Source organism: Anolis carolinensis, chromosome 2, assembly GCF_035594765.1.
Source record: "Anolis carolinensis isolate JA03-04 chromosome 2, rAnoCar3.1.pri, whole genome shotgun sequence".
NCBI lineage: Eukaryota > Metazoa > Chordata > Lepidosauria > Squamata > Dactyloidae > Anolis > Anolis carolinensis.
The window spans coordinates 253,778,662-253,804,654 of NC_085842.1; the positions used below are offsets into that span (position 1 = coordinate 253,778,662).

The 25,993-nt window shown below is 39.7% G+C and overlaps 1 protein-coding gene across 3 annotated transcripts in view; it reads right to left on the reverse strand.

The window, feature by feature from the left end:
- Positions 1–518: 518 nt before the first annotated feature.
- LOC100560626 (cryptic protein) overlaps positions 519–25,993 on the reverse strand; it is a 37,904-nt gene continuing 12,429 nt past the window's right edge. For all 3 annotated transcript variants that reach the window (XM_003216447.4, XM_062972093.1, XM_008103197.3), the window contains 6 exons: positions 12,229–12,717; positions 9,870–9,919; positions 9,573–9,752; positions 7,128–7,242; positions 6,898–7,004; positions 519–1,356 (listed from right to left, as the gene is read on the reverse strand). In XM_003216447.4, coding sequence (XP_003216495.1) covers positions 1,223–1,356; positions 6,898–7,004; positions 7,128–7,242; positions 9,573–9,752; positions 9,870–9,919; positions 12,229–12,251 — 609 coding nt within the window. In that variant the 5' untranslated portion in view covers positions 12,252–12,717 and the 3' untranslated portion in view covers positions 519–1,222. The remainder of the gene's footprint in view (positions 1,357–6,897; positions 7,005–7,127; positions 7,243–9,572; positions 9,753–9,869; positions 9,920–12,228; positions 12,718–25,993) is intronic.

A 25,993-nucleotide genomic window follows, 5' to 3' on the forward strand; every position in this document is an offset into this window, starting at 1 on the left:
ATTGTTTGCAGCAGGGCACCGAATTCATGTCTGCCTATACAGCTATTTTTGGCCTACAATTCCCAGAATCATCCAGCCTCCATGGCAAACTTTGGCACAAATTATATGGTATCAAACAAATCACCAAAATGCAGTTTGAAATGAATATTTTTGAAGAAAACATCTTTTAAATTATGTAATTAAATGCAGGGTTTCACAGCTTCTCCCATTTTCAGTTATAAGTATGATGGCAATACAATACAGCTGACTGAAACTGACTTATTTCCCACCTCTTCTTCCAACACTGTCCACCTCTAATAAATGTAAGTGGAGCAGAACAAACAACTCTGCATTTGTATGCCTGCCCACAATGCCCTGCCTCATGTACAGAGGAAGAGTTGCTTAAAGCTACAGACAATGCGGTTGCCATTGCCCGCTTTTGGTCTAAAACTATTTAGCTGCTTGTGATCCCTTTATTTTATCAGTTTTAAACTTACTATGCAATGCTTTTGACACAAAATAAATAAATACTAAAATAATGAATGTAAATTATTATTTTAATATATTTAAATCATAGGATACATATAGCATAGCATTATCTTCCACTGGAAGAGTCAACATTTCAATCAAGACATAAAGAACTGCTTAAATCAGATTCAAACAGAAGTACAAGCATGAGCGTTTTTGCAATATAGTGCTTTTTTCATGGTCAAGCATTTTACTAATACTTTACCACTGGATGAATACCGAAACAGCCACTTGATACTATAAAAATTGCACTTTAAAAGGAATGATTTCACTATGGGTCATTGTACCCTTTTCTCAGCAATCCTAGGAAACCAAATGCATCTGGGAATAATTCCTAGGGTCCAGAGTGACTTCTACTGCTGTCCTTCTGAACCCAGAGCAGCTTATTCTTCACTGATGTAGTTTCCATATCCCCAGGAAAAAAATCCTTGTATCCATCATTTTCCCTTCACTTATGGTATTTTTCTTGTTTTTATATGAGAACGGGGACACAACAGAAGTGAGGGAATCATCAATACTAGGATTTACTGTGGTGCTAGAACGGAGAGTTTAAAATATGTTTTTAAAAAAATATTTTTAAAAATCCTGTTGAACAGGTAAATAAATAGAAAAACAGAGTCAGAAAATGTCTTTTGTTTTAGTCTACAGTCTTCCAAGGACAAACTTTATAATAAGGCAAACTATCCGGTAGGACTCCAGATCTGAATAAGTGACTTCACAGCTGATGGATGAGCTTTGTGCAGAACAATGTGAAGAAACCACCCAGCAGGAGCATAAGAAAGCTCATTGTTTGCTGTAGTCTTGGACAATTTGAAGGTAAATAGATAAATTCCTCTTCCTCTGTTACAACTGAAGGTGGAAAGAAGAGGGTGGGGGAGGAAAGGAAAGGTTAGTTAACAAGTACACTCCCATAAAGATCATTTCAAGAAGATTTTGTAATTTCCTCATGGCTCCCTTGCAAGTTAAAGGGATGATCAGTAAAAGCCAATCACAGATGGGATTCTCAGAGAAGTGCAAATGGGGGCCATTGGGAACCCACCAGGAGCCACTTATCAACTCTTGCACACATTCATCACAGCCTAATCAAAGGTAAATACAAGTCGTGGGTAAAGAAGTTAGCTAAATAAAACCAGCTTGTACTTCTTTAGTTTATCATGTGTAAATAAAACAGGAAACCAAATTAGATTAACACAATGATCTTGGACTGAAACTCTCTCGCAGTGGCTGGAAAAATTCATTAAAAGAAAGCCTATTCTAAGCCCTTTACTGGAAATAAAAGTTTAACTGGGCAACTGCTTTCAAATGCATCAGTTTAAATACAAAGGTGTCACAAAGACATACTTCACAGCCCAGGTTTGCAAATAGAAGACTTCTTTGGAGGTTGATAGCAATGCTATAGAGTTAATTTCATTCATCCAGATGACTTTAAGTATATCTACACAACACTGTATTAGGAATTGATGCCACTTTTAACTGCCATGGTTTCATCCATTCAAATAGTGGATTTCTAGTTTTGTGCAGGAGTTTAAAAAATTCTCTGCTAAGAGTCTGAGTGAAAAGGTTCATCGGAGGGCACAGGAAAATTCAAAGTTTCTCCACAAACTACAAATTCTGTTGGAACTTTTACAGGATAGAACGATTGCAAATAAATTGGGATAAAACTGCTGTACTTGGGTTGTAAGGGAACTCACTGTTGGGGGTTGGCAGAAACAGTACTTCTGCCAATGATCTTTGTAGAACTAACAGTTGTAGGTTGCCCTTGAGGCTAACATTATAACTTGGGTTTTTGCTGAAAAATAGCTCACTTTGTCAGATAACTGAAGGGCATTTAAGGAACTTTGCAGGTAAATTCACTTACTTATAGAGAGTGATGCAAGATAAAGTTAACTAGGGCCCTTTCCACACTGCTGAATAAAATCCCACATTATCTGCTTTGAACTGGAATATATGGCATTGTGGACTTAAGATAACCCAGTTCAAAGCAGATATTGTGGGATTTTTCTGCCTTGATATTCTGGGATATAGGGCTGTGTGGAAGGACTCGGGACTAAAAGACCAGATTCTGTTTGATCTAAGTAGTTTCAACCCTGGCTAGGACTTGGATGGAAGACTATCAATGAATACCAGGTGCTGGAGGCTGTATATAGGTCAAAGGGAGAAACTAGCAAAACCACCTCTGAATATTCCTTAGGAAAATGTTATAAAATCCGTGTGTTTGTCCAAAAGTCAACAAGCAAACTGAAGACACATAATATGCACAGAAATTACTATTGTCACTACTAAGAATGCTGCACTTAAATTAACTTTTAGCTTGGTTTAGAAAGATTCCTAATCTGGGAAGGGCTGGGAGAAGTGAAACTACAACACTGGCAAGCAGTTTTATTTAGGATTGAGTTGTATGGGAGTGAAAATTTACCTCACACAAATAATGATGGGATTTCAGGATCCACACAGGTGGGGTTTTTGGTCTGAAGGCATAATTTTTGTTCGTTAAATCTAAATAAACTGGGTATATGAAAAAGCGATTCCCCTTTGGGAGGAATCTATAGGCTGTGGACAAGCCTACATAGGGACCACCAAACACAGCACCCAAACAAGAATACAAGAACATGAAAGGCACTGCAGACTAACTCAATCAGAAAGGTCAGCCATAGAAGAGCACTTGATGAACCAACCTGGACACAGCATATTATTTGAGAACACAGAAATGCTGGACCACTCTAACAATCACCATGTCAGGCTACACAAAGAAACCATTGAAATCCACAAGCATGTGGACAATTTCAACAGAAAGGAGGAAACCATAAAAATGAACAAAATCTGGCTACCAGTATTAAAAAACCTCTAAAATCAGGACAGTAAATAAAGAACAACACTCAGAAAAACAGGGGGATTCCAGACAAGAAATGATTAGGGCCAGCTAACACCTCCCAACAAAGGATTCCCCAGGCAGGAATCAGCCAGGCTTTGAAGCTGCAAGGCCATTAAATGCTAATCAAGGTGGCTAATTGCAACATTCACACTTGCCTCAAAGAGACAAGAGTTCTTTCTCCTACCCTGGACCTTCCACAGATATATAAACCCCACTTGCTTAGTTTCCAACAGACCACAGATGTGGGTGAAATGTCAAGAGAATGCTTCTGGAACATGGCCATACAACCCAGAAAACTCACAGCAACCCAATCTATAGGCTGCCAAATGGCCTGGAGACTACATATAAGCCCCCCCCCCCAAAAAAAAACAAAAACAAAAAAAACACTTGCCCCCCTTTGTTAATCCATTGTCCTACTGGCACTAATGAAATACACAACCACTTGTGCCCTAAGACCAAAATTGCAACAAACTCCTGTTTTAGCCTTCCCCAAATGGATACTTCTCAGTTGTTTTGGGGTGCATCTAAGCTGTTGAATTAATGAAATTTAATGGTACTTTAACTGTGGCTCAGTGGTATGGAGCCATGGGAGTTGCAGTTTGGTGAGGCTCCAGTACTCTTTGACAGTGGAAGTTAAAGACCTTGTAAAACTACAACGCCCATGATTCTACAGCATTGAGTAATGGCAGTTAAAGTGGTGTCAAACTTCATTTATATTCTAGAGAGTGTAGATGTAGCCTTGGTTTGCAGCTGAGATTGATGGTTCCTAGAGTCCTAACTCAAAAGGGAAAACACCAGATTGGGGAAAGATTTCCCATTCAAAAGATTTTCATTTCTCCCACACATCTTCCCAACTTCTGTGCTTTTAACAGCTTCAGGACTGATACCTATTCCTACAGGAAAGCAATTTTGTTGAATTTTTGCCTGTCACCAAAGTTTTTTTTAAGGCAAAGTAGGGGAAAGGTAGAGACTGTAAAGCGACACTGACAGAATCTCTTGAACTTCATTCATCTTAAATTAGTCTCAGCGGCTGCCAGGAAGGTGAGAATGACAAAAGAACTTTCTGGGGTCTTTTTTTTTTTTTTTTTTGCTTCAGGGCTGCTCCGTATTTGAAAGAGTAGGAAATAAAATGCACACCATTATTAGCACATGTTTTATATATAACTAACAGCCCAGAAATTGCAGAACCAATTCCTTTTTAAACATAATTGCTTAATCAACTTTATCTTATCCAATACTTAAATGACATATATATGCATGTATTTCATACACCTTGGGAGGTCAAAGGGACCATTATGATAAACTAATGTGACTCTTTACATGACCTGGGGAAGAATTCAACCAGCAATGCCTAATATTTATGTTAACTACTCTATTTTGAAAATGTAATTTGAAGGAAGGAGTGCATTACACAGGCAAGAGGTCCCTTGGGTATTCTTTTCTGCTTCCATCAAATATTTATCCAGTGTGTGAGGCAGTTTGAAAATAAGGAGGAAAATAAATTCCTGACAGACACACTTTGGTGTTTCTGTTGAAGTGTTTAAAATGAAGTGAATAGTTTAAGAAAACTGAAAATAGTTATTGCAACCTCTCAAAATATTAGACTGGAATCTGTATGCTAAGGTGAGAGAACTTTTTGAAATTCACTGGAGATGGAACTAATTTTAGAAGACTACGGTCAACATTTTAAGCAGCTCCTTTCAGATCAGATTTGTTTGCCACCTACTACTGGGGCCAAAGTTTATGAGCACTTTGTGTTCTTAGAAATAGATATTGGTTGTTATTCTGTATCCCAACATATGCAGCAAGAAAATAATTCATTCAATTTGTTATCTCCATACAGACTTAATGACCACATCTCATCTAATTTTGAGGAATACTTTTGTTTTCTCCCTCTTTGCCTGGAACCCATTCACACTACACAATGATAGAACTATGATTCTATTTTCATCTGCACTGCTCTATCCAATGGAAGCCTATGAAGCACTAGAGCAGGGGTCTTCAAACTTTTTAAGTGGAGGGCCGGTTGATGGTCCTCAGACTGTTGAGGGGCCAAATTATCATTTTAAAAAAATACGAACAAATTCCTATGCACACTGCACATGTCTTATTTGTAGTGCAGAAACAACAACAACAACAACGAAAGAACAATACTTTTTTTATTAACCAACATAAACCTATCGGGATTTCAATGGAAAGTGTGGGCCTGCTTCTGGCCAATGAGATAGTCAAGTTAATTAGGATTGTTGTGTGCCTTCAAGTCATTTCAGACTTTGGGCAAGCCTAAGTCTAAAACTGAGGGCGGGAGCCAGGTAAATGACCTTGGAGGGCCGCATCCGGCCCCCGGGCCTTAGTTTGGGGACCCCTGCACTAGAGCATTGAGGTGGAGAATCCTAAATACACTTGGACCTCCCTATCCACGGATTCTGCCTCCATGAATTCAACCATCCACAGCCTGAAAATATCCCCTCTTCCTCCCCAAAATGCCAAATGCAAATCTTGACTTTGCCATTTTACTATGGCATTGCATGCAATAGGACCTAGGACCTGAGCACTCACCGATATTTGTACCTGATAAGGTGTTCGAGTGTGAGATCCTGGAACCCAACCCCAGGGGATATGAAGGGACTACTGTTATCTCCTGAGACCACAAATCCCAGGATTCCATGGGATGAAACCATGGGAAGATAAGAATCACAGTGTTGTTATTGTGAAGTGTGAAAGGGCTTCGGATTTTCTTTGTAGTGTCTAAATAAGGAGTGGGCAGCTTCCAGGGGCAATACAAATTGCCTCTCATACTTATCTTGGGATAAAAAACAAAACCAATTACATTCCTGAGGCAAGCAGCATCCTATTTGCTTTTTTTTCTTGAGCGACTTGAGAAACTGCAAGTTGCTTCTGGTATGATAGCATTGGCCATCTGCAACGACATTGCCCAGGGGACACCTGGATGTTTTATCATTCTCGTGGGAGGCTTCTCTTGTGTCCTCGCATGGGGAGCTGGAGCTGACAGAGGAAGCTCATCCACATGCTCCCCAGTTTGGATTCGAACTGGCAGCCTTCAGGTCAGTAACGCAACCTTCAAGTCAGCAGTCTGCCAGCACAAGAGTTGAACCCATTGCACCACCAGGGGCTCCATCCTATTTGCTTCAGGAGTATGATTGGTTTTGTTTTGTACCACTTCTTGTCATCCCCCAAATTTTCTTTGGGAGGAGACTCTTTTAAAAGCAGAATGAGAGCACTTTGGTTTCCGAGAAATGCTCGATTACAAACTTGCAGTCAAGAAAATCTGAAACATTGTGCTTCCTGGAGGCATCTGTGGATGAGGATCCAGAGGCTGAAAATTGGTTTTGCTCACACCTGGCCAAGCTTCACTCAGTTCTGGGGGATTCAAAAGCTTGCACACTTTTGTGACACTTGGGTTAATCCTTATAGAAATATTAGCTGTGCATTTCATCTACAGACAAACACATACATACAGAGAGAGGAGCTTTTCTTCCAAAGAAGTTCATTCTTACCACAATTCGTTATATGCTCAGGTAAACAATGTAGTATACCGTAACCACATCGGCACAGCTGGCAACCTTTCCGCATCCATTCTCCATGCTTGAATGGGCCACAATTGCTGTCAATGACAGATCACAAAGTTCAGAACTTTTGCCATTATCATATTAACAAACTCCCATCCCTCGGAAATTTTTCATGTCAAGAGTAGTTTGTATCATTTTGGAAATAAATGAGTCTTTACCTCTTCCGTTCATCGTATTCGCAGTATCTGCCAATGAAGTGTTTGGGACAGGCACAAAAGCTGCCCAGGATACAAGTCCCTCCATTTTGGCAGCAGTGCCGATTCAAGGTTCGACCTGAAAAGTGAATATTCCACAGTTTACTGAGAAAAATCATCTTCTTTGAACCTTCTTTCTCACTTGCTCCACCAAGTCTCTTTGGCTGACAAGAGCCTGACATTATTGGCTTTAAGGGGACAATAAAATTAGCTGCCTGTAAAAGAGTATTTGTTCAGTTAAGCCTGGTTTGTTTGGATAAGGATTAAAAGCACACTACTAGGGATTAGTGAGAAGTCAAGCAGCAACCTCCTGACCACATGTCCTACTGGATAAGCGTGCATGGAGGGCTGTGTAGAGCCAGATATCTCACTCAACGCTCTAATAAATCAAGCTTTTAAGAAGGAGCGTCATCAAAAGAATGAATTATGTTAGTAGTTGCTGCTGTGTGAGCAATGTCTAAAAGATTTTACTCTTATTTTTCAGACTACACTTTCCTTACAGTTTTGGAACAAAAAAGTATTGAAATTAACCATTTTTCTTTTATGCATGGCATACTGATTTGACTACTGGACTCTGGAGAATAGGTTTTGACCTTGGGCAACTCACACACCCTTAGCCTCAGAAAACCCAGCAATAGGGTTGCTTATGGTTGCTGTGAGTCAGAAACTACTTGAAGGCACACAATAAATATGCATTAAATAAGAATGTGTTTTTCTAGCAGTAAGTACAATAATGGCCATTGGTTATGTTGGCTTTCTTAGTAATGAGTGTAATAATGGCCATCACTGGCTAGGAATGACGGCAGCTGTAATCTGAATTATTTAAGGAATAATTCTGTAAAGATTTAGGCATGTCGTAGGGAGGAAGGTCAGTGAGTTGGCAATTTTATTGTTCCTATCATAGGGTTGCTGAAATAATAAAACAGGCAGCTGAGAGCTCCTTGGAAGGGAGTGGTGTATAAATATTTCATTACTGATATTTCCACAAAATAATGCTGTTTTGGTCCATTTCTTGAACTGCCTAGAGAGTGTCTATTAGTAGGTAGTATAGGAATATATCAACCAACAAAATACATTTATATGTACTCCAGTCTACATTTTTCTTTTGTTAACCTTTGCAGGAAAGGCCATTTCTGATGTAAGGCTGACACTTGGCTAAATTAGTCATGGAAACATTGAAAGAAGGACTAACCCACTTCCTGGATGGAATGGCAGTAGGGCCTTAAGGTCCTGTTCAAGGATGCAATGCCAGAAAAGCTTGCATGAGCCATTGGTGCATGAAATCTTCATGCAAAAAAGCAATGCATGAGCTTTTTTTGAAGGTAGAAATTTACACAAAAAAAGAGCAATGCATGAACTTTGAGGGTAGAAAGTTGCAAAACTCCCAAGTAAGTGTGAGGTCAGAATAGAGTGTACTGCAGAAACAATTGTATGTACACAGAACTTGTGGGCCTCCAGATGCCATTAAACTATAATTCCTATCAGCATAACTATAGTGAGATGTGATGGGAAGTACAATACATCTGCACAGTCGCATCGCAACAATTTCAGCTCCATTTAGATACAAAGCATGGAATTCCACCAGCCCTCCATGTATGGACTGCAAAGTTTGCATAACCTATATATAAAGGAAAGCCATGTGTGCGCTGTAGCAAGTACAGACTTATGTGACATGCACAATGTATATGAGAAGCCATAAGTGATAGGATCCCAAAGGACACATGCACCTTAGCCGGATTATATTTATCCCATTATCCAAGGAGCTCAAGATGATCCTCATTTCACCCTTGAATCCCAAAAGCACATTGGTGACTTGCAGAAGGTAATTCATTCAGCAGGGAGAGCCATGACTCCCCACGGAAAATAATGGATCTTATTCAAATATGTCAAGCAAGTAATCTGGTGTCTTTCAGATGTTTTATACTCCACTGTTACTATCGTTCACCAGTAGCCATACCAGGTGGGTCACACGGGAATAGATGCTTGAGGCTGCCCTCAAAGTATGATTAACTCCAATTCCCCATCCACCCTGTCCATTACTGTGGATCACGGATGATCTAATGCATTTACATCAGAAGAGCTACAGGCCACCAAGCTTGGCATATAGAATCGTGCTGCCAGTTACAACAAGGATTTTTCATCCCACCATCCATTTTATGACCTCATGCAGACTCTTCTCTACTGAAAATATCTATGCAAAATAGGCTTGAATTGTGCAGTAGTTAAACCAGATGGAGGACAACTACTGTAACTTAAGGAAGTTAACACTGCATAAAACCCACACTACCACATAGCATGGTATACAAAACTGCCCTGCAAATACAGATGGCCAGAATTACTTGCTAACCACGAAAACACCATGTGTATCAATACAGTCCAATAATAGAAAAGGGGTATAACATTACTTACTCCGTGTAAGACCTGTGAAAGGCACCAGTGGCTTAGAGTTCATTTGTTTTCTGCTTTCATAGCTCTGATTCATATCATTGATGACATTTAATGTGGCAAGTTGGTGTTTTGTGTAGTGCTTTTGGAGCGTGGTATCCGGATGTTCTCCATTATTATGTCTATCCACTTCTTGTACAGAACCTTGTAGGATACAAATGAATAATATAAAGTTTGTTTTATTTAAATAGAGAGCATATCTATAGTATTATTATTAAAATCAACTAACAAAACCAGAGAAGACAAAGGAAAATTTCTCACCTTTTCCAAAAGAAATAGCCTGGAAAGCCAGAGTCATTGTTATGATAAATCTAGAAATAGAAAGTTAAAAAAAGGAGTTAGGTTGGCTTGAATAAAAGAGGCAGATGAAAAGTGAGGCATTCCCTACATTTCCCCCCAGAAATAAATGCTCAATTCAACCACATTTACTTTCAGGTAAGTACAGTAGAGTCTCGCTTATCCAACACTTGCTTATCCAACGTTCTGGATTATCCAATGCATTTTTGTAATCAATGTTTTTGATACATTGTGATATTTTGGTGCTAAATTCGTTAATACAATAATTACTACATAGCATTACTGTGTATTGAGCTACTTTTTCTGTCAAATTTGTTGTATAACATGATGTTTTGGTGCTTAATTTGTAAAATCATAACCTAATTTAATGTTTGATAGGCTTTTCCTTAATCTATCCTTATTATCCAACATATTTGCTTATCCATCGTTCTGCCGGCCTGTTTACGTTGGATAAGTGAGACTCTACTGTACATTAAAGAGTAAGGGGATCATGAATGCAAACCTGAAATGCCTACTAAAGAGTAAGTCAACCTAACTTCTGAGATTGCTGTGAGTTTTGCAGGCTGTATGGACATGTTCCAGAAGCATTTTCTCTTGATGGTTTGCCCACATCTATGGCAGGCATCCTCAGAGGTTGTGAGGTATATTGGAAACTAGGCAAGGGAGGTTTATATATCTGTGGAAGGTCCAGGGTGGGAGAAAGAACTCTTGTCTGTTAGAAGCAAGTGTGAAGGTTGTAATTAATCACCTTGATTAACATTAATGGTCTTGCCAGCTTCATGGCCTGGCTGATTCCTGCTTGGGGGAATCCTTTGTTGGGAGGTTGATTAATGTCTGGAATTCCTCAGTTTTCAGTGTTGTACTTTATTTACTGTCCACAAGCTTGTCGACAATTTCAACAGAAAAGAGGAAACCATGAAAAAGAACAATTTACTGTCCTGATTTTAGAGTTTTTTTTAACACTGCTAGCCAGATTTTGTTCATTTTCATGGATTCCTCCTTTCTGTTGAAACTGTCCACATGCTTATGGACAGTAAATAAAGAACAACACTCTGAAAACAGGAGAATTCCAGACATGAAACAATCATGGCCAGCTAACATCTCCTAACAAAGGATTCCCCCAAGGCGGGAATTGGCTAGGCCTTGAAGCTGCAAGGCTTTTCAATGCTAATCAAGGTGATTAATTGCAACATTCACACTTGCCTCAAGCAGACAAGACTTCTTTCTCCCACCTTGGACCCTCCACAGATATATAAACCTTACTGACCTAGTTTCCAATAGGCCTCACAACCTCTCAGGATGCCTGCCATAGATGTGGGCAAAACGTCAGGAGAGAATGCTTCTGAAACATGGCCATATAGCCTAGAAAAATCACAGCAACCCAGTGCTTAGACAACACATTAACTTCTGAGACTTCCTTCAGATTAAGTAACAGTGAGGGAATATTGAAAAAAGTAAAGCAAGTTTAATTCATGAGCCAAACTTATCAATAAGCCACAGTATTAAGATGTCTGATAATCCATTTTATTTCTAAAGCAATATCCTGAGAATTATATTTGTAACAATTTGTATAGCATGAAAAAATACAAATTCTGCTACCCTAGAAATTGCTATTTACTGAAATCCAAAGTGTAATTTAATAGTCACCCTAGGCCTGCTTTGACAAAGCAGGCCTAGGGTGTAGAAATAATGCAGCTTGATAACACTTTAACTGCCATAGTTCAATGCTGTGGGATCCTGAGATGTGTAGTTTGATGGGGCACCAGCATTCTTTGAGAGAGGTGGCTTTATTTATTTATCCTGTCGGAAGCGAATTGAGGATACAGTTATAATGTATTTAAAAACAGAAACAACGTTTAAAACTTGGCATTAGATTTGCATTGACCAGAAGCGGGCCTCTTGGGGCCCTTCCACACAGTCATATAACCCAGAATATCAAGGCAGGAAATCCCACAATATCTGCTTTGAACTGGATTATCTGAGTCCACACTGCCATACATTCCTGTTCAATTGTGGGATTTCTTGCTTTGATATTCTGGGTTCTATGGCTGTGTTGAAGGGCCCTTGGAGTGTCTGTAAGAAGGTTCTCCATGAGAGATGCCGAAAGACATTGTAAAATTGCAATTCCCATAGAATTGAGCCTTGGGAGATTCAAGTGGTGTTAAACTGTACTAATTCTACAGTGTAGATGTGCCGCAACTGATTTCAACCAACCCACTCTCCGCAAATTCTGAATCCCACTTATTTCTTCTGCCTTCTTTTGCTTTCAAAAATGTCTATAAGAAACGCCTGCCCTTTTATGGCTCTAAAATGCGAGACTTACCTGGCGTTTTGCCTCCAGGACATTTTGCAAGGCTGGTAGGCGGCTTTGCAATTCACTTTCCAACTCTGAAGCAGAATCACGGAGTTCCTCTATCCAGCTGAGTTCGCGTTGACCACTAAACCCGCAAGCACAAAAGTCAATAAATAGTAAAAAAAAAATTAAAATATACAAAAAATGCGGGGAAACTTTCCGACTTCTCTTCTTCGTTTTGGAGAGGCAGAAGACTCCTGGCAGCAATTCCCTTGGAAGACGCTTCTCCGAGGGGCGTCTCTCAGAGTTTGAGGAGTTCCTACCCCCTCCCTTAAAATATACAAACACTTCTTGCTGGAGGTGGAGTAGTCTCTGCGGCGCACAGCGGGAGCGGGGCTTTCACAGGGGGATGCATTCACTCCTCCCACCTGCCTTGCTCTTCACCCAGCCCTTTGGGACCCGCAGACTGCCAGCCAGGACTTCAGAGCGATGGCGCCCTCCTTCCAGTCTTGTTTTGCCCTATATTTATAAGGAGAAGGAAAAAAGACTCAGGGTGCATCTACACTGGGGAATGAAGGCAGCTTGATACCACTTTCACTGCCATGGGAGTTTTACTTTTTCAATGTTTACTTTTGCATTTCAGTGTTACATTCCATATCCCTAAACCTGTCCAAACATATCTCCCTCTATGAACCATCTCAGAGATTAAGATAATCTGGGGAGGACCTGCTCTCAGTCCCACCTTCTTCGCAAGCACGGCTGGCAGGGAGGAAAAACAGGGCCTTCTCAGTGGTGGCTCCTTGGCTGTGGAACTCCCTCACCTTCCTCCTAGTCTTCAGAAGAAAATTAAAAACTTGGCTTTGAGACCAGGCATTTGGAGAATAGTTTAGTGCAGTAATGGATTCAATATGTTGTTGTTTATTTGTTCAGTCGCTTCCGACTCTTTGTGACCTAATGGACCAGCCCCCGCCAGAGCTTCCTAACAGCCATCGCCACCCCCAGCTCCTTCAAGAGTTCGATACATGTGCAATGATAATGAAATGACCTCAGATTATGATTTTAATATTAATGTAATATTTTTAAATGTTAACAGACTAGAAAGATGGGCCGAAACTAACAAAATGAAGTTCAACAGGGACAAATGCAAGATACTTCACTTCGGCAGAAAAAATGCAATGCAAAGATACAGAATGGGGGACTCCTGGCTCGACAGCAGTACGTGTGAAAAAGATCTTGGAGTCCTCATGGACAACAAGTTAAATATGAGCCTACAATGTGATGCGGCAGCTAAAAAAGCCAACAGGATTCTGGCCTGCATAAATAGGGGTATAGCATCTAGATCCAGGGAAGTCATGCTCCCCCTCTATTCTGCCTTGGTCAGACCACACCTGGAATACTGCGTCCAATTCTGGGCACCACAATTGAAGCGAGATGTTGACAAGCTGGAAAGCGTCCAGAGGAGGGCAACTAAAATGATCAAGGGTTTGGAGAACAAGCCCTATGAGGAGCGGCTTGAAGAACTAGGCATGTTTAGCCTGAAGAAGAGAAGGCTGAGAGGAGACATGATAGCCATGTACAAATACTTGAAGGGAAGTCATAGGGAGGAGGGAGCAAGCTTGTTTTCTGCTGCCCTGCAGACTAGGACACGGAACAATGGCTTCAAACTACAGGAAAGGAGTTTCCACCTGAACATCAGGAAGAACTTCCTCACAGTGAGGGCTGTTCGGCAGTGGAACTCTCTGCCCCAGACTGTGGTGGAGGCTCTTTCCTTGGAGGCTTTTAAGCAGAGGCTGGATGGCCATTTGTCAGGGGTGCTTTGAATGCGATTTCCTGCTTCTTGGCAGGGGGTTGGACTGGATGGCCCATGCGGTCTCTTCCAACTCTACTATTTTATTATTCTATGATTCTATAATGTGTAATGTTTATAATTAATTCTATTTTAAGCTTATCTGTATGTGTGAGGCATTGAATGGTTCCCATATGTAAGCCGCCTTCAGACCCCTTCGGGGTGGAAAGAGGCGATATATAAATGGGGTAAATAATATTATTATTTATTTATTTATCATGTCAGAAGCGAATTGAGGGTACATTTATAATGCATTTAAAAACACAAAGTTTAAAAACTTGGCATTATCCTAAATGTCCTTTGACCAATAGCTGGACACTCGGAGCGCCTCTGCTGTTGCTATAAGAAGGTCTTTCACTGTGCATGTGGCAGGCTCAGGCTGCATTGTAGTAAGTGGTCTGTGGTTTGCTCTTCTCCAACTCACATGTAATGGACTCCACTTTGTAGCCCCATTTCTGAAGATTGGCTCTGCACCTTGTGGTGCCAGAGCACAGTCTGTTCAGCGCCTTCTAAGCGCCAGTCTTCTGTGTGCCCAGGAGGGAGTCTCTCATTCAGTATCAGCCATAGGTTGAGGTTCCGGGTTTTAGCCTGCCAATTTTGGACTCTTGCTTGCTGAGGTGTTCCTGCAAGTGTCTTTGTAGATCATTAGTTCCCAGCCTTTGGGCCTCCAGGTGTTTTGGACTTCAACTCCTAGAAATCCCAGCCACCTTACCAGCTGTTAGGAACTGGACTGGATAGAAAATGAATCTTTCAGCACTCCAGAGTAAAAACAGATATCTGCCCTCCCAAATTCGGGAGGCTCCCCAAAAACAGATTAGGGCCCCCACTGAAATCCAGAACTGAAATGGATTGCAGTTTACCCGGAATCCAAAAGCCTACTGGTGACCAATGATCAGGGATGCTGGAAACTGAACTCTAACAACATCTGGAGACATGTTATTCAGTCCAGTTTTGAGTTAGTAACTCAAACTGCAGTTCTGTTCACATGACCTGAAACCAATGATATTTCTTTCTAACTATTTGCTGTATAGGTATAAACAGTCATCCCTCCACATTTGCAGTTCTGACTTTTGTGGATATAATTAATCATGGACTTGATGAAAATGTTATCTCTAGGAATCTCGAGTGTGACTATGGTCAATTTCTGTCATACTGGAGAACCTAGAGATTTCTAGAGAGAACACATCTGTAGGAGTCTCTGGGGCCCTATCTACACTGCTACATAGTGCAGTTTCATAATGCAGTTGAACTGTGTTGAACTGTATTATATGGGTTTATACCAGGCATGGGCAAACTTCAGCCCTCCGGGTGTTTTGGACTTCAACTCCCACAATTCCTAACAGCCTACCAGTTGTTAGGAATTGTGGGAGTTGTAGTCTAAAACAACTGGAGGGCTGAAGTTTGTCCATGCCTGGTCTACACTGATGAAATTTTAATTTCAGTTCCATCTTTGTCTTCTGAGCTCCTCAGCTCTTCCGCTGTGTTGGAGGAGAGAGCTCACATGCTCTAGAACTTGTCATGTACTCCCTAACTTAGGGTGCATCTACACTGTAGAATTATTGCAGTTTGACACTCCTTTAACTGCCATGGGAGTTGTATTTTTACAAAGTCTTTGGCCTTCTCTGAAAAAGAAGAGTGGTGCCTCAACAAACCACAACTCCCATGATTTGATAGTACTGAGTCACAGCAGTTAAAGTGGCAATCAAACTGCATTGATTCTACAGTGTATAGAGCCCCCCTTCACATGTTCCTTCAGGTGAAGTGGAAGATGTTTTCCCATCAGCAGCGATGAAATAAAAAATTCTGTTGTTAAGTCTAGACTCCTTTAGTAAATGGAATGAAAATGAGTTACCATATTGGTTTTTGCCTCAAGCAGAAGAACCTCTTTGGTTGACACTTGTATGCAACATGGGTCATACATTGATATGTTGACAATCAAGTGTCTTCACTTTGCATAGAAGTGCAACGTTGTCCCTTTTTGTATTGAGGATTTAGGCTTCATAACATCAGATGTTCTGCAAAAATGCGAATCTGGGTTCTCACAACTTAATAGTGCAGGATGTATTCATTCCTTGAGGATATGGAAATTTAACTGTCCTAGTGGATAGCAGATAAATTAGTTTAGGCTGTATTTACATAATTTAAAAACTCTGTTGACATCCCATTTGAGATTTAAATAAATCATCTTAGCCTCAGTTCTCTGTATAATGGGAATAACACTGACCCGTTTCATTAGAAATTCGCAAGAGAAAGTTAAATAAGAATTTTTAAAAGCCATTTGCACTGCTTCAGCTGACATGTCAGTCTGATTCAGAATAAGCTGCACACGCTCTTCAAAGTTAATACATTTATTATAGTATATACAGTTTTCAAAATTACATTTCAGTTCATCGTATGCTAATTTTAGAAATATGTTCCAAAATTAGCAAGCCTAAATGTTTAAAGGTGATGAAATATGTGGGTTTTGGTAGTATGAAATAGTACGGCATTTAGGAAAACCTACACCCCAAGAATGGGAATCACATGGGTTTCCAGATGTTGTTGAATTGTTGTTCCAGATGTTGTTGGACCCATTGCCTATTCTGTTTTGGGGCTGATGATATGTGTCAGTCAAGAACATCTGGAAGGCCGAACAGTTCCTATTCTTCTATTTACACTTGAGAATATATCCTTCACAAGAGAACAAGGCATATTCCTGAGTCGACACAGATAGGATTGGAAAACGATATTTCCCATTTAGTTGAATTATCACCCTGTACTTTCCATACTTTATTGCCATGTGACGCAAGGTTTCACAATGTTTTCTCTACACTTATTTACAAAGCCACATACTCCTGCATTAGATGAAGTGAGCTCTAGTAAAGATAAAGACCTCCAGAGCATATTTTGAGTTGTAAGAGGGAAACTATCACTTCTTCTTAAGACCAGAATTCAATGAAAGCAAATAATTAGCTGTTGCTGGTTTTGCAGGGTTAGAATGAATACACACACACACACACACACACACACACACATACATACAGTAGAGTCTCACTTATCCAACATAAACGGGCCAGCAGAACGTTGGATAAGCGAATATGTTGGATAATAAGGAGGGATTAAGGAAAAGCCTATTACACATCAAATTAAGTTATGATTTTACAAATTAAGCACTAAAATATAATGTTTAACAACAAATTTGACAGAAAAAGTAGTTCAATACGCAGTAATGCTATGTAGTAATTACTGTATTTACGAATTTAGCACCAAAATATCACGATGTACTGAAAATATTGACTACAAAAATGCATTGGATAATCCAGAACATTGGATAAGTGAGGGTTGGATAAGTGAGACTCTACTGTGTATATATATATATATATATGAATTTGTCAACAAGTTTTGCTTTTCTATGGGCTTATTTCTTTTAAAAATACTAATGCATTACATCTTCTAGCGTGTCAGTTAATTTCTTTTATGTTAAGTGTGTGCTGAGGTATACAATAGGAAAGGAAATATTTAAGAAGAGAAAAGAATGACTAATGAAATCCTAATGCACAGTTTGTTTGGGAGGAAGTCTCAACTCAGTGAGCCAATCAACCAAATTAACATTCATTAGATTGGGTTGCATAGTAACTCTGAAGTCCCATTAGAGTGGCCGGCATATGTTTCTGAATAGGTATACTTAAGATTTTCCATTTTAATGGACTTTTTAAGTTTATGTATGAATTATTTTAAAGTTTGTGTTTCAATCTTATTTTTATGTGTTTGTAATCTATGTGTTTTAAATGGTTCATGTGTTTTTAGTTATACGTTATATTTTAATCTATGCTATACCGTTCCTTGAGCCTTGGGGAAAAGTGGGTAAGTTGTCGTTGTTGTTGTTGTTGTTGTTGTTATTATTATTATTATTATTATTATTATTATTATTATTATTATTATTATTATGTCAGCTTCTGAGAGTTGAAATCCAGAACACCATATGAACCAAAGCTTACTGCTTTAAGCCCTATCAATGTGTCCCCAAATGTATGGATAGGAAATAGGGAATGGCTGAGGATATACTAATTTCTTAGATGGCAATGCATGCCAGTCACATCCATGAGTGATGGAGTCTAACCTGTACAAGATATCAGGGGTCCAATGGGCACAGGGTTTCATCATTTAGGAGTATTGTCCCTAAATGATATAGTAGATGCTAGTTTTGGAAATGTTTTTTCTTTTGTTGAACTACAACTCCCACAATTTCCTAGACAACATGGTCAGTGGTTATGCTGGCCTAGATTTCTGAGTGTTTCACATTCCAAAAAGTCCCATTTCTAGTCTGTGAGGAGAACATCATACATTAGCCTATGTCAGACAACACTTTTCTCAATTTACAATGATAAATAACGAAATATTGTATCCTGTGATCCTATGAAATATTAAGAATAAAACCTCCCATCAGCCAAGCCTGGGTTTTACCTTCAATAATAGGCTGAAAGTATTAAAAATACCATAAGACAAAATAAATATGGCGACACAGTATCTCTATTAATGAACTTTCAGAAGATGTACCTTTATTTAAATGCGAATTTAAGTCTGGACATATTCCAATTACAAAGATCCCAAATTCAGAAACAAGGGAGTTCAGGTTAGAAATTCAGATGAAATGTTACAACTGCATACCATTTGCTAAGGATCAGAAGTTCGTATTCATTGAAAGATCTCTAATTGTCTAGGCAAGTGTAAATCAACTGAGAAATCTTGTCACTACCATGCCATATTTTGTTCCTTTTCTTTCTTTAGAGTTAGTAACATACTAAAGTAAGGCTCCGTGTACTGAGTCAACAGATGTAAGCTTCTAAGCCGCTGTTTTTCCTTGACTAACCTGAAAGGCATTTTTCATTAAATTGCTGAAAGACTCCTAATGTTTGGTGTCAAGAAAGTCCATCAGAACGCAATAGCTGAGACCCAAGAATCTGAGAGAGACAGTAATGAGGTTTCCTAACCGCTCCTCATCTGCTCCACTTTTATCATCCCTGGAAACAAGATAAGATTGGAGCCTCTATAGAGAATTGGCCCTAGAAATTTCAATCAAGCTTTATTTACAGTAAAGGATCCTTGCAAGATTAAGCACTGCAAATGGGAAAATGTCACTCCCCTTTGTTTTTTCAGTGGTTTATCACCCTCGGTAGGATTTTCAGATCAAAATATGCAAAGCTAGGCCTTGCATATAGGCCCAATTAACCTTTCAACATTGCCTTTATGGTACAAGTCACTTTAACACACCCATCAGAGTACAGTAAAGTCAACAAATCAGTTGTTGAGTGGTAAGTCAATGCCTATATAAATCCCATTGATGCAATGGGTCTGCCTGAGTTGGGAGTAGTGATTGGATTCAGGCCACTGCCTGTAATAAATACTTATGCTAAACTACAGTCTACTTTAAATAATGAGTGTCATCCTCACTGATTAACTTGCCGTAGGGAATGATATATCTCAGACTATCTTAGACTCAACGTTTTTCCTCTATTAGTATCTAAATATCTCTTAATCGGTGCCAAATGCAAAAACACAAAAACTTAGGTCAAGATAGGTAGGACTTTTCAGATCCATACAACAGCTTTTTCCTATGGAAATACAATCCATATCATATTCAGGTTGTAGTCTATGGAGGACACCAGCCTGATCAGTGCTATTTACAATTGTGAACCAATTTTCTGCCCGTTCATGAAAAGTTTCCAAGAAAGAATCAGCTGGACCCAATGGGCACAAATTTAGTACTGGTTCCTGGCACCTTGGAAAACTGCTCGTTCTCCATATCAGCTAGCCAAGAAGAATTAGTTTGTAGCACAAATACATGTGTTCCCTTGTTATTGTGTGCCTTCAAGTCATTTCTGATGTATGGTGGTCCTAAAGCGAACCTATAATGGGGTTTTTTGGGGCTTATTTATGTATCGTGTCTGAAGTGAATTGAGAATACAGTTATTTTTTTAAATGTTTTTATTAAGTGTTTCTATACATAGAAAGAGTGGGGCCGGGCTGTGGCGCAGCTGTTGAGCAGCTGCCTTAAATCACTCTGACCATGAGGTCACGAGTTCGAGGCCAGCCCGTGGCGGGGTGAGCACCCGTCAATTAAAAATAAAAAATAGCCCCTGCTTGTTGCTGACCTAGCAACCCGAAAGATAGTTGCATCTATCAAGTAGGAGATAAGGTACCACTTATAAAGTGGGGAGGCAAGATTAACTAATTTACGACCTGGAATGAGGAAGTGCCGTCAGTGTGGATGATGAAGCAGCTGCTCCCCCCTGTGGCCAGAATCGAACATCCCCTCAGAAGAAGGTTAACTTGCCTCTGCGTGTGTCTCTCAGTCTCTGTTTGATGTGTTTATGGGCATTGAATGTTTGCCCTATGTGTGTTATAATGTGATCCGCCCTGAGTCCCCTTCGGGGTGAGAAGAGCGGAATATAAATACTGTAAATAAATAAATAAATAAGATCCTGCAATGTCACATGTAACGATGACAGAACTCCATCATCATAGTTATTTCTGATAGTGGTTGTTGTTGTGGTTGTTGTTGTTGTTGTTGTGCGCCTTCAGATCCTTTTTCACTTACAGCAATCCTAAAGCAGATCTATCATAGGGTTTTCTTGGCAGGATTTGTTTGGAGTGCCTTTGCCATTGTCTTCCTATGAGGCTGAGAGAGTGTGTCTTCCTAAAGGTCACTCAGGATCTATGGCTGAATGGAGATTCAAGCCCTGATCTCCAGGGTTTGAACAAAACTTGGCGCACAGAATTCCCATGACCAACAGAAAAAACTGGAAGGGTTTGGTGGGTATTGACTTTGAGTTTTAGAGTTGTAGTTCACCTATATCCAGAGAGCGCTGTGGACTCAAATAATGATGTATCTGGATCAAACTTGACATGAATAGTCAATATGCCCAAATGTGAACACTGGTGGAGTTTGTGGAAAATAGACTTTGACATTTGGGAGTTGTAGTTGCTAGAATTTATAGTCACCTACAATCAAAAAACCCCTTGAACCCCACCAATGATAGAATTGGGCCAGACTTCCCACACAGAACCCCCATGGCCAACAGAAAATGCTGGAGAGGTTTGGGAGGAACTGACAGTGTTTTTGGGGAGATGTACATCTGGAGAGCACTGTAAACCTAAACGACCATGGATCTGGACCAAATTTGGTATAAATACCTGATATGCTGAAATTTGAATACTGGTGGGGTTGGGGGAGGGATTGATTTTGTCATTTGGAAGTTGTAGTTGCTGGAATTTATAGTTCACCTACAATCAAAGAGCATTTTGAACTCCACCAATGATGGAATTAAACCAAATGTGGCACACAGAACTCCCATGACCAGCAGGAAATACTGGAAGGGTTTGGTGGGCATTGACCTTGAGTTCTGGAGTGGTATTTCATCTACATCCAGCCTTCTCTGCCAAAGGGGTCCTAAGACCATCAAAACTATGTGTTTTCTGATTGTCTTTGGCAACTCCTCTGATACCTCCCTTGTGATTCCCCCCAGGGGTCCTGACTCCAAGGTTGAGAAATGCTGCCTTTAAGATCTTGTGATCTAAGGAAATCTCCAGTTTGCCACCCTCTGCTCATACTGCTGATATACTTATCATATTCAATACTGGCTTTGAACTCCGCTTTTAACAATGTTTCCTAATACCTTAATTTAGGTCATGTTCCTATTTTGACATTTGTTCTTTTTTGTACTCGTTATTGACCGTAATAATAAATGTATGTGTGTATGTATGTATGTATGTATGCAATTGTACAGAAAGACAGATGTTTGTGAGATGAGTTCTCATGGTTCCGGGGCTCACAGGATCAAAGTGTTGGCCTGTTTTGGTTATCACAGATGATAAACTTTGCTGTTTCTGCTGTTTAGCTGCAAGTTGCATAGTACTGTGGGGAGGGGAAGATTTTCCAGGCAATCTTGTGAGCATCCCTGGATGTAATGGAAAGCATTTAGGAAATGTCTTGATCTTGAATATGCAATTTTTTTGTGTCAGGAGCGACTTGAGAAACTGCAAGTTGTTTCTGGTGTGAGGGAATTGGCCTTCTGCAAGGACATTACCCAGGTGATGCCCAGATGTTTTGATGTTTTTACCATCCTTGTGGGAGGCTTCTCTCATGTCCCTGCATGGAGTTGAAGCTGATAGAGGGAGCTCATCCATGCTTTCCCAGGTTGGATTTGAACCGGCAATCATCAAGTCAGCAACCCAATCTTCAAGTCATCAGTTCTGCTAGCACAAGGTTTTAACCCACGGAGCCACTGGGGGCTCCAATATACAATTGAGACCTATTAGACTTACAAAAGACCAGATCCTGGTAGGGATAAAAGCAGAATTTGTTTCCTGATATAGATTAATACATCTGCCCATATTATTGAATTGTGTTTGAGGGTATTGCTAGGCTGCTATGGCTAGTGTTATGATGAGCATGATGGTGTTGGTAGTTAACTGCCATCAAATGGGCTTTCATTTATAATGACCCTATCAATGGGGACCTCAGATACACCCTGTTATTAGCAGACTTGCTCAGGTCCAACAATTTCAGGACTGTGGTTTCCTTGGTTGAGTCTATCCACCTATATTTCTGTCTTCCCCTTTTTCTGCTGCTCTGTACTTTGACAACTTTATCTTTTCAGTGTTATACATATTAGAAGTGAAACTAGTGACTTCATATATTTTTAGCTCAATTGGGCCCTCCTGCTAAAAAACAGTAAAGGTGGCGCAACGTGTTAAAGTTCTGAGCTGCTGAACTTGCAGACCGAAAGGAGTGGAGTGGGAACCCGCTGTTAGCCCCAGCTTCTGCCAAACTAGCAGTTTAAAAACCTGCAAATGTGAGTAGATCAATAGGTACCTCTCCGTTTATTGGAAGCAATAGGTACCTCTCTGTTTATTGGAAGCAAAGAATCTGTGACACAGCCAATAGAAAGGCTATCATCTATTATTATTATTATTATTTTTTCTTTTTCTTTTTTCTTTTCGAATGATGGCCTTTATTACGAAGGTGAGGGTGGCTGATCTATAATGGGTTTGTATATATAGATCACCCCCTTCCTCAGGATTAGAGAATGGGAAACACAAAGGCAAAGATGGAAGTTCCTTTTTTTTTTTTTTGGGGTATTTTTGATTGCTTTTTTCCCCTCTTCTTGAAGCTTTTAAACTTCTCCACTATCCTAATTTCATTTTCCGCACTTTCTATATCAAAATTGTTCTCACTCTTTTGTTGTATTAAACTATTTTCTAATAAACAAATAAATATATATTAAAAAAAAATAGGTACCTCTCCGACGGGAAGGTAATGGCACTCCATGCAGTCATGCCAGCCACATGACCTTGGAGGTGTCTACAGACAACGGCGGCTCCTCGGCTTAGAAATGGAGATGAGCACCAACCCCCAGAGTTGCACACAACTGGACTTAATATCAGGGGAAAACCTTTACCTTTACCTAATTCAAATACTGGGAAGGATCCTCATTTTAAGTGATCACTCCGTTGCAGACCCTTAGAACCCTGAATTCTGGCATTTGGGTTAGAATATTCAAACCAGAGTTAAAATGGATAACCCTTAATAATAATACTACACGTTTTGCTGAAATGTTTCAAGTTAAGATGTCTGAAATCAGCTTCTAGGACTTTCAGATATTATACAGAAATGAATGCGTAGGCAGTCCCCGAGTTACAAACTTCCAGATGGATTGAAAGCTACCAGATTTTGTTATTGTTCTTTCTAATTTTATACTGTGTTAAAAGCTTGGAAAGATGTATGAATGTCTTTTATTTCTACCAGGAGTTGACAGAAAATATTCTGGAATAAATAACTTCTATATGGATCTCCAAAATAAAATTGGACAGAACTTTAAAGGTTTAGGAGGGAACACACCCAGAGAGAGAGAGAGAGAGAGAGAAAGGGGGAGGGGGGACCAACACAAAACCAAGGTGGTGGAATTTAGCTGTTTGTAGCTGTCAAACCAGGCCTGAGGCAGCAGATGAATAGAATTGTCTCTATCAGCCTTAAGTCTCTTCAGTATGCCTGAACGTTGTAAATTTGAAAACAAGATTAGAGCTGATGTACACAAGGGCGACAAAAGGATTTTGCAAGAATCTATACAGATAGAATCAAGTTCTTAAGGAAAGCTGTTGAGTAACATGTAAAGCTTAACTTGAGAATTATCCCTTGAAATTGCTTTTCCTGTTTCAGCTTGGAGCAGTTGCCAGAGAGTCTAGGAGAAAGTGATCAGTATTATCTTACGCATTTGTTCAGGGATACTTGGCTAAAGCAGCAAGGTTTTAATTGTGTTTACACTTAAATGATGGTAGGGAACATTTCATGCTCCTTCTAGCTTAGGATAATATCTCAAGTAGCCTTGGAGCTTGAAAATTTAACAATGAATAAATATACCTTCAACATATTTGATTTAACACCAAACATTGAACTTTTATTTAGTATACATGTATGGTTGATGTCTCTTTCAAATGACAATGTTTGTGTATTATAAAAGTTTTATAATGTGATAAGATTTTTAATGCACATTTTGATTACATTTTGTATGTCTCTGGTGCTAGAATTTTAAATAAATTAAAATTTAAAAATCTATAATATATACTGATTCTACATAGGTAAAGGTAAAGGTTTTCCCCTGACATGAAGTCTAGTTGTGTCTGACTCTGGGGGTGGTGTTCATATCCATTTCTAAGCCGAAGAGCCGGCGTTGTCCGTAGACACCTCCAAGGTCATGTGGCTGGCATGACTAGATGGAGCGCTGTTACCTTCCCGCCAGAACGGTACCTATTGATCTACTCACATTTGCATGTTTTTGAACTGCTAGGTTGGCAGAAGCTGGGACTAACAGTGGGAGCAAACCCCACTCCCCATATTCGAACCACCAACCTTTCGGCCAGCAAGTTTAGCAGCTCAGTGGTTTAATCTGCTGTGCCACTGGGGGCTCCACTACATAGAAAATGAGAAATGAAAAATGAACAAAATCTGTTGTACAATACTGTATTCAAGGCAATGGTAGATGAAAGGGGTAAATCATTTAAAAGGATTTCTCACAACTTTTAACCTCTGATATTATGTCCTACATTACTTTATGACTGTCAATAGACAATTGGAACAATGTGATCAAAACATTTCAAAACAGTGCTTATGGGCTGTTTTATCACACCAAATCAATTTGAAATGGAATATCCACAAAATTTTTGTGCAGCTTTTAAGGTGGACTCTAAATTGTTCAAAATTCAGCGGGACAGTCTTGATTAATCCTCTCTTGTCCCACTTTTTCAGCTGCTTTGACAATGTTACAGTTTCTCTCTCCTCTTTCCACTTTAGTGCTTTGTCCTCAGAACAGTTCAATTGTTACACACGGCTGAATTGAAAGTGCAAAGTAGTTTGTGTTCAGTTAACACAGCAAAGAGGAATGAAGAAGAAAGAAGAAGATCATGTTTTTTTCCAGAAGGCCCAAGGAAAAGCAAACTGCTGCAGTCTCTCCTACCTAGTGTGTTCATCATTGTTTACAACTTTTGTTATCTTCATCTTGGCTAGACTACACTCTGATGTTGCTTGGCTCCATGTGTCCTGGTTTTCATCTGTGAAATGTTGCATGACCAAGGAGGAACAGCAAAAGATTCCGCAGTGGCTGCATCTACACTACCATATAATCTAGTTTCTGAATCCAAATTATCTGCTTTGAACTGGATTATATAAATCTGCATTGTCATATAATCCAGCTCAAAGCAGATAATCTGCAGTCAGAAACTGGATTATACAAGTCTACACTGTCAGGTAATCCAGTTTAAAGCAAAAAACAAAACAAAACCCTGCATTCAATAACTGGGTTATATGGCAGTGAAGATTGGGCCCTAGATTGATGTTCTTTTTCAATTCTGAGTATAATCAACCCTCTACCTTAGTGTTTCTCAACCTGGGGATTGAGACCCCGGTGGGGGGGG